The sequence below is a fragment of the Apis cerana genome, linkage group LG10, assembly GCF_029169275.1.
Source record: "Apis cerana isolate GH-2021 linkage group LG10, AcerK_1.0, whole genome shotgun sequence".
NCBI lineage: Eukaryota > Metazoa > Arthropoda > Insecta > Hymenoptera > Apidae > Apis > Apis cerana.
The window spans coordinates 8,349,019-8,359,074 of NC_083861.1; the positions used below are offsets into that span (position 1 = coordinate 8,349,019).

The following is a 10,056-nucleotide window of genomic DNA, read 5'->3' on the forward strand; positions in this document are numbered from 1 at the left end:
ACTACGATACCGTGACAACTAGTTCATAATTTGATTGACATTTAAGGAAACGTTCTATTTACGCACGAACAGATAACATTCTCGATATATAATTTTAATACAAACTAGAGTCGTTCATTTCTTACTAAGAATTGAAAACTTACTTTATATATATATCCATATTAAAATTCACTGAATATCATATTTATCTTAGCTTATAAAAAGAGGAAATATTATTTTTTTTCCGATGTCGTTAAATATTTAGAATTATGGGAAAATAGATGACTGCCCATAAAACAAAGAGAATCAGTAGTATCAGCATAAGCTTGGAACGAAATTTGTCCCATCCGACTAAAATGTATTTGGGCCTTGCTTGGGTATCCTCTGCATCCAAAGAAGACTGAAACATAAAAAGACTGTCATAAGAGATCAATGACAAATACAAATAATTTACGATCGCAATATTATCCTATTTATTCGTTACATCATCATCGATTTCTTCGTTAGCTTGTAGCCTTTGTGTACTTAAATTTTCACGCATTTGTGTTGCTTTGCTCTGGGTTGACTTCACTTTACTGTGTCCAGGCTTCGTACTTGGTTTTTTGGCAGGTTGATGAGATTTCGAAGTTCCAGGATAATCAAAAGTTGTTAATTTAATTACGGTATTATCTACGTTTCGTAGTTTATTCGATTGTGCGATTTTTATGCCTGTAGCTTCTTTCTTCGATGATTCCTTCACCGCTGTATTTTCTTTTGTTGCGTCGCTTTCTGCAAATTATTTGTTGAAAAGAAAAGAAGAAGATAAGAAGAAATTATAAAATTTATCGAAATTATATAACGAGAAAAAAATATATAATTATTCGATTGCTTGAACGAGTTTTTTAAACGAGGATTATTATTTTTTTCATTTTTATTTACCTTTTCCAGGATCATCCTGATTTGAAGATCCGGCCTGGCTATCTCGAATTTGAGAAAAGAAGCTATCCAAGTATCGCGCAATCGTCTTCTCTTTTTCCCGCTTCAGATTGCCGGCTAGGTATACTTTCTTCGGTGCATCTATCACGGAACTGACTAATTTAGATGTTGAACTTTATTCCTGATCGTCGAGCGGGGGTACTTGAACTCTATCTCTTGTGCTATCAAAAAAAAAAGAAGGAAAAAAAGATTAGATAATAAAATTAGATCCTCATTCTTGATTTGGAATGAAAATTGCTGTTTATTTTTTTAATACTTGGTAATAATGAGTCGATATTAATTCAGAGATTCGTATCTAATTTTATGCGAATTATTTATCAAACCGGAATGAGAAATCTAAACGAAGAGGAGGAATCTAAATAAAGATGACTTATTCTACGTAAAAAGAAAAAAAAAAAAAAAGATCTTAATTCGAAAAAGTAAGATAAATCTGTATTGCAAATTGAACAAAAATGCCTCTCCTTCGAGATACAGTATTCGAGTATATATACTCGAATCGAGTTATCGGTTCAAATATAAACAGTTTTCATATCAAGATAGTCATGGTAAGTTTTAATTATCTGATAACATGGATCAATTTGATACAAGCGTCCGTGGAACAGTCTTAACTCCGATATCCGTGCATATTAAATGTGGCAATGATTATTTCACATCGAACAAAATGTACTCTTTATTTTTCATTCGTAAATTAGACAGGCGGAATACGCAATATTTTATTTCGTATATCGGGAGTAAAATTATTCGAATAATCTTACAATTTTAGTTTACTTTTCTTTTCAACTTTACACTTTGCCTAATTCTCCATAAATATAATTACGCGTTTACATTTAAACGTTGAACCTTCATAACCCTATCTCACTCCATCTTTTCAACAGATAAACATTCCTGCATTCGACGAACGAAATTGATTATTCAATAGGTTTGATGAAAAAAGAAAGAAAAAAAAGAAGAAGAAGAAAAAGAATTTCTTACGAAAGTCGTGGTATTTGCTTGTTGGAGAGCGAAAAAAAAAAAAAGGAAAATTTATAAATCTTTATTCTTACCTTGGTAAACATCGTAGCAGAGATCCTACGGACTTCGCATGATTCGGATAACGCGATATAAAATGTCAATTTGAAGGTCGTTCGAGTCAGGTGCAAAATCGGCCTCAAGATCGCGGGTCATTAAAGATGTTTTATCGTCCTTTCGTCTCGTTCCTCGTTTCGAGAAATCCTCCCTGAGAATTCTGATCGTGTCCGTGCACCATGGACGGATCGTTAGTAAGAAAAAAAGACAAATTCTAGAGCGTCATATATTCGCGGATAACTTCGAGCAGAATTTCCGATAGCATTCATCATCGTTGACAGGGTACCGATTATCAGCGTCCAAATATAGAACATACTTAATAATCTATGTTAAACTGTGTTATAATTGTCATACGAGAAAGCCTAGATGTAGAAGTATTACATCTTTAATAAAGTAGCACTTGTGCATATTTTTTATTGGTAATGGATAAGAAATGGATTTTGATAATATTTAATTGGAGAGTAAAGCTTGATTCACACTCAACGCCATCATGGTACCGTCAGTCACACGCGTTCGCTCACGCGTTTAATCCAAAAAATTGATCGATCGTGATTGATGATCGTGATTTCTTATCTTTAATGTGAATCAAGATCAATGGAAGAAAGGCTTATTGGCAACTTTCATGCAACTTTAATTTATTTTGTTATCGCATAAGATTTTTATAATCATCCGTAAGTTCGATGCATGGCATAGTGAGTTAATTTGTTTATTATCGGTTATAATTTTCGATAGAAGTTTCTAAATTTTTAAACGATGTCCATAGGTAAGATAAATTTTAAATTTATAGAAATACACAATTTCAAAATTTATTCAATTTATTTAATCGCTTTTGTACAAATACTTGGTAAAAAAAAGTTATTAATACTAAATATTCGAATACCTTCTATCAAATAGAATATATTATAAACAATTTGTGTATAATATTATAAATAGAGACATGTATAATTAATGTAATATGTATAATGTAAATCGTGATTTTTCGTAATAAAAATTTTGTCGGCGATGGAATATCCAATTTTATGAACGAATATTACAGGTACCATTCTCGTTATAATTTTATTGTTGCGAGGGGCCTTTTGTACGATCTTACAAAAATATCTTCAACTTTTCCTGTTTCAAATGTTTCAACACTGGGAATTTCATAGTCGTTGGACCGATGAAAGTTGGGGCAACCGTGCAAATAGAAGACAACATTACGCAATCCCGAGATTCAAACTCTCTGCTAATTTCTAAAAACTTTCTGTCTACAAAACAATGTACGTAATTTTTTTCATATTTCCGTTCACACTCGACAAATTCGGCAAATTCTTCGACAAACAACATTCACGATCCACGATTTTGAGCATAGAATTACTTATCGTTTTGTTCAAGGACGGATGGAAAATGGGAAATTCAATGAAACGCCATCGAACATCGATTAAAGACATCCATCAAATCATTTACGGACAAAATTTCCATTTTTCTTTGTATTTTTTTTCAATCTTCTCTCAAATTTCGAAATCATTTTTTATCTGTGTTGCGTTCTTTCCAGTCTTGCACGTATAACAAACACGTTCCCTTCGAAATGGAAGAGCATAAATCATCCAAGTTTCTCGACGTTCTCGATGCATTCAACAGTTCCACGCGACTCGTCGAATTCTTCACAAGATTTGGTATTGGACGAGGAATGTGTAAACGATTACCCACAAGATCAAAGCAACGATCACAGAAATGAGAAAGATGGTCTTGAGAAAATGCCACGGGCTTTCCATCCGTGATTCTGCTCGACTTGCCCAGCTCTTGCATCCATTTTTGCAAGGAATACTTCCTGGTTGCACAGGCGTCGAAGTCGCCACGTTGCTCGTTAACGGCATCACTTTTACCTCGCCTAATTCCGTTTCATCCGCGATCTGAACCTCCGTCTTCGTCAACTCGAACTTCGATGGACTTTCCATCTGAAATCATCGATAAATGATTCGAATGGTTGGTTAAATTTTTATCGAACAGAATTTGTTTCTTGCCAACAGATTACGTTATAGTATATAGAGCTAATATTGGAACAGTTGTTATTTTAATTCGATAAATGATTCGTTTTTTTTTTTTGTTTCAGAAATAAGAAATTTGTAAGAAGAGAAGAAGGCGCTTTAAAAGAATACGAAGAAAAGTATGGAAAATACTCGAAGAGTATTATAGTGTAATTCTTATTACGAGAAAATAAAAAGATATCTCAATATATTCTTGATATTGATGAGGACTTTTTAGGAGAAAGAACGAGAAAAATTAAGATATTACGTGAAGTAATCATAGCGCGCCAACAGAAAATTTGCAGAAGATTTGATTAAAAGTGGAAAAAATTTAAATAAATAGCGATTCGATTTGTCTATTTATTCGAATCGATTATATTTATGCATATAAATATTCTCTTCGATATTTTACTGGAAGCATGTGGATGAGAAAATTTATATAAGAGTGGTGAATTCTATATTCTATATAAATAAGAATAAAAAAATGAAAATAAAAAATTATAAAAAGATGTTATATATTATCGCAAAAAAAGAAGAAAATATTAATTCGATGATAAATTTTATGTCAGAATAAATATATGTAACGTAATTTTAGATTCGACGTATAAAAACAGGTTAAACCAGATTGTTGACCACAATTTCCTATTTTTCGAAACGAAAACAGTTTATAAATTGCGATGCAATGAAAATCACTTTTTTTATTCTATATCTTGTATATATCTAATGGAATGTATATAAATTGAACCGACTTTTACTTCTCGAATAAAGTTAAAAAAAGGATGGGAAAAAGAAAAACATTGAACGATATTTATAAACATTCGGTGTGAGTAAACACCGCAAGCAGAATTCTTAATAAATCGAATCTCGTATGAAATGCAACCAGCCTGACGATGCAGCTACTCCAAATTATCGATTATTTCGCAATCGTATTCAATTGTGCAGAGAAACGTACGTACCGCGTTCCCAAGGCCTCTTATCAACGACATTCTTTGCTTTTTCAAGTATTGAATTCCCAATTCGAGAAAAAGGAGGGGGGGAAAAGGAGGAGGGAGGGGGGAAATGAATAGCTCTTGACACAATTCTTGGCCAGAAGGAAGGATGTGATAAGATTTCAAGATCTTTTTTTTCTAGGATCGTAGAAATTTTTTTCTAAGATTGATGAGACGAGAAGAAAAAACAGGAAAAGAGAAAACAAAAGAAACATCGTTCGCATGAAAATATAATCGATCGAAGGTCACGAAGTGAATGCACCGAGATATTGAAAAGGTGAAAGGGGATGGAGTGGGGAAATTACATGTATCTCTGGAATCCGAATCTTGGAAGGAAATAAATCTTGCTCGGGCTTTGATCTCGTTCCATACACCAGGCCCATCATGCTGGTGACCTGGTTCAGATACGGATAATCCCATATGGATCCGGGTGATGGCACGATCACCATCTGTCAATGATATTACGGAATCGTTAAATTAATCGAATTTCGAAAATGTTTTTTCCATATCGAGTATAATGATAAAATATTGTATTTAGATTAAATTAAGATAAATCAAATCAGACTTATCATGAATTTTATTAATTAAAGGCTAATCGGTATAATTGCCGATTAGAAGCGCAAAATTATTGGACAAATTTATTTAAACATTCTCCACGATATACTTCGTAAAATATAATTTTTTATTATTTTATTAAAGAATTTTATTCTTTAGATACTTTTGTACAAAAAATTTTTGATAACTTTCACTTAATTCTACCATTATTAAATTATCAACCAAATAAACGAAATAGAAATGAATGGTGTCTAAAAATATTAGTATAGTATTTTCGAAACAAATGTGAAAAGGTTGTATATAAATTGATCGGGTTAATGACTTGTCTGACCTTACCGAGAGAATAGTCTGCGTATAAGTAATTTATTACATTTATTTATGACTTTGAGAAAAATTATTTTTAATTATTTTTTTTTTTTAGAAAGATAAAATCTAAATTTTACGATGAATATGTAATATATGTTCGCTATAGAAGACGAAAAAAGGTAAAGGAAAAAAAAAAAAAGAAAGAAAAACAAGATGTTCTTTAAGATAAAAATCGCGATTAGATCAGACACTCACGTTATTAAACGCGTATCCATACTTCCTATGACAATTTCCATCACCGTTCATATTTATGACCAACTGGATGATGTTAGTCACATTATATCGCTATGTAAATCGCTGACAAAGAAAAAAACTTGATGTAACAGTATTATCAGAATGTTTAATCGGAATTTTTAAATTTTTAAAATATAATCTTCACAAACACACGTTTCTGAGACGTTCAACCCGTTCATTCGAGGCGAGAAAGATTGTAGTTTATTTGCGTGCGACACCGAAGGAACTGACTAGTTACGTCGAGTCGGGGCTCATTATCAACCTTTATCAATCCCGACCCCCTGATCTCTTATTATCGAACTACTCTCGTGTGAATGCCGATCAAATGCCACTAATCGGCTCATAAATCGTTTAGAGGAAGTTCGAAGCCTATCATTTCTTTACGTTTCTTTCCTTTTTAAATAATACGATGAGTTAAAAAAAAAAAGAGAGTAGCATCAATATTTTTATGGCATGATAATATCTAATATTAAAAAGTTCAATATTTTTTAATTTTTTACTTAACTAAACCTTTTCGTTTCAATAGCATTTATATCTTTTAATTTATTTAAATGCTATAATCAAAAGTTAAATTTTTTTTTAAATATTTTGATAAAGTTATCAAAACTTGAATAATCATTCATATAAAGTTGCGAGTATTAAAAACTTGATACGAAAATTCTAAATTTATAGATTGATAAAACGATTTTCAAAAATTTGAAAAATTCAAAATATATAATGCTTTGAATAAAATATCAAAATTGAATAAAGTATATATAAAAAGAATTTCATGTTATTGAAGTACGAGAATTGTTACGTGAGCAAATGCGCAACAATTCGAGGATGCACCAGCAATGATGATATGTACGATACCTTGCGTAATCTGGCGAGGCTCATGTTTTCAACAGGTAATCGTAAATCTCGTGAAAGAGAATCAAGAAATAGAAAAGCCGGATATAAAAATAAAATGTTGTTATGAATGATCACATTAAAATTTAAATTCCATAAAATAAGAAAGTATTGCTCGATGACTGATACAACAACAAATTGAAGTTTGTCGAAGAATAATTCAGAAATTTTGTATACTTCTTTTCTTTTCTTTTCTTTTTTTTTTTTATTTCATCATAGATCGATTTCTTATTTTTTATTGATTCGACTTCATTGGCTATGATTCAATGAACTCCGATTAATTATTAGAAATGAAATTTTTTTCGAACGAGTAGGTGAAAGTATAGTAAGTAAGGTTGTATCTAAATCGACGAACGAAAGTAACTCGTTTTCAAAGAGGCACAAGGCTACCACTCAACGACGAATAAATGTACTTGTCGATGTTTAATGTTTTTGTGATCACACATAATCTTTTATATATATTTAATTTTTGGTGAAAGAATAAAGTGAAATAAGTGAAATAATAAAAAAACATTTTAAATATTGCATCGATAATTTCTTTTTTTTCTAATAAAACACAAATAATAGTAATATTATAATTATCATTTTATAATTATCATATTCGAAATTATGTATAGTACAAGGTCGTTTACATAAATAAGTCGTTCACATTGAAAAAAACAATCATAAAGATAATATTTCTAAAAAATTATAAGCCTTGAATTTTGATAGTATTTACAAATTCATTTGCATAAATTTAATTAATTGAAGCGTTCGATATGTTTTTATGTTTTTAAAAAAATATTATCCGAAGATCTCGTTGATCAAGCAAAGCGAGACCAGTTTCTATGGAATATATGTATATGTATTCTTACCTGTTGTAAATGCCAAGTATGCTGAAAGAATTTCTTGAAACACTTCATGCTGATTGTGACATTTCCCCACGTTTGCCAATCATTGTATTATCACCACCACTCAATTATCTAGTTATTACCAGTCTATTCTTAATACACTTTACAATTCATGAATTGCTGCTCTTAACTAAACATGACATACTTCTACATGACGTACCTCTACATAATTAGATCATTTATTGACTATAAAATGAAATGAAAATCTTAAAATTTTTCAACATTTTGTTTTATCTTAAATATTGATTAATTTTGACACTTGCAACTGTTCCATATTTTAATTGTTATTTTAATAGATGATTGGAAATTAAATAAAATTAAATAGAAGTATTTTATATAATGATAAGATAGTCAGATAAATATAAAATACAACTGCATCTATACGACAGGCGAAAGTTTTGAAGCGTACGCGACGGTTCGCGCTCGACAACTAATGAAGTTTGTACCGATAGCGGTAGAAATTGTACGGAACGGTTAATGCTGCCTTAAATGTATTCATTCATCGTACGCTTGTCATTTATAATATGTAAAGAAATAACAATATTGTTTCATAATGTTTTTTTCAGATAGCGAACAGAGATATCAGATTCGTTATAAATAATATAAAGTGATAATTTAGTTATCATAAATATCATAAATTATATCAAAATATGATATTAAAATAAAAAAAAAACTAGAAAAAATTAATAAATAATAGAATATGAACTTTAGAATATTAATTTTTTTTTATATGCATATAATGTATTTTTTAATATAACATATTTTTTAATATTAAATTATGGAAATATATATTATGAAATAAGATTATAAATAATGTCTATACAAAAAAATATGGGATAAAATATAATAAATTAAATATTTTTATTTTATTTTAATTGTATCGTATATATTAACACATCATATACATATCCTTTATAATTTTATATAAATTATAATATTAAAGAAAAAACAATTCAATAATTTCACTTGAATGAAAACCTATTTTTTAATTTCAAAATTATTAAACGAGATTTTACTTATTTCTTTTTCATTACGAAATTCTGCTTTATCTATAGCTGATTGCGGACTTCCTGTATATCGTAACCAATTTTTCCTATAATACAAATATATTGAACAAAAATAATCGATTAATATATTTAAAAAATTTTTTAAACATTAAACTTACATCTCCTCTATTTTATTTTTTTCTCCTTCGAGGCGACCTATAACTGTACCTTTATCAGTATTCATACACCAACCTTTTAAACCTAACTCGTTGCCATGTTTTTGAGTATACTGTATTAATAAAAACAATAAATTATTTAAGGTTAGTTTGAATATTTTATCGATAGGAAACTGATTTACCGATTCACAAATACAAACATAAGCATAAGCATTATAGTTATAATTAAAAATACAAAAAATATTATCCTTTATTTTAAATTAAAAATACAAAAAAATATTAGATGAACTTGATTTTCAATTTAAAATATCGATATATATATTTATTCATTGTTAGTAACTTTTTCACCTACCAGATGTCACTTCTATATCAAATTGTAAAATTTGCGTTATTTCTTCGTGATTTGTATTAGTTATTAATTGTTAATTAATGCATGTTACTTACTTTTCTAAAGAATACACCTTTAAAAAAGAGAATCTAAAATTAATATCACAATTTTGTTAAAAGACAATATTCATTTACCTTGTACTCTTCCAAACACTTCGAAGTCAACACCGATTAATTGTACCATTATTATATTGATATTTTGAGATGTTATCAGTAATTACGTTGTAATGAAAACGAGAAAATAGAAAACAATAATCTCAAGATATATCTTCGTTAACATTCAATCATTATTTGGAAAAAAATCTGAATGTGCGTATGTTGATTTGTGAAACGTAATTGGGTAGATGTCGCTACTTAAGATTCTATCAGCTGTTCTAGCTAGTTAATAGCGGTATCCTTAGAAACCATTTTTTATATATTTTAAAAAATTAAATATAATTTGAATATTAAATAAATTTGATAAGAATGTTATAAAAATAGTTCAAATTTTTTAATAAATTAAATTAAATTCAAATTGATTAATAGTAAAAATATTATGTTTATTAAATGGAAATAAATGTTAC

General features: G+C 29.2%; 2 protein-coding genes across 2 annotated transcripts; both read right to left on the bottom strand.

The window, feature by feature from the left end:
- Nucleotides 1–2,816: 2,816 nt before the first annotated feature.
- LOC107993131 (uncharacterized) lies at nt 2,817–6,606 on the bottom strand. The gene is made up of 3 exons (XM_017049376.3): nt 6,128–6,606; nt 5,317–5,460; nt 2,817–3,953 (listed from the first exon to the last, which is right to left on the bottom strand). Exons 1-3 carry the CDS (start codon nt 6,176–6,178, stop codon nt 3,660–3,662), a joined length of 489 nt encoding a protein of 162 aa, XP_016904865.1. The 5' UTR covers nt 6,179–6,606; the 3' UTR covers nt 2,817–3,659.
- A 2,182-nt stretch (nt 6,607–8,788) lies between these two features.
- LOC107993089 (acylphosphatase-1-like) lies at nt 8,789–9,858 on the bottom strand. Its single transcript, XM_017049294.2, has 4 exons — nt 9,629–9,858; nt 9,551–9,567; nt 9,110–9,219; nt 8,789–9,037 (listed from the first exon to the last, which is right to left on the bottom strand). The coding sequence occupies exons 1-4, from the start codon at nt 9,675–9,677 to the stop codon at nt 8,923–8,925; spliced, it is 291 nt and encodes a 96-aa protein (XP_016904783.1). The 5' UTR covers nt 9,678–9,858; the 3' UTR covers nt 8,789–8,922.
- Nucleotides 9,859–10,056: the final 198 nt, after the last annotated feature.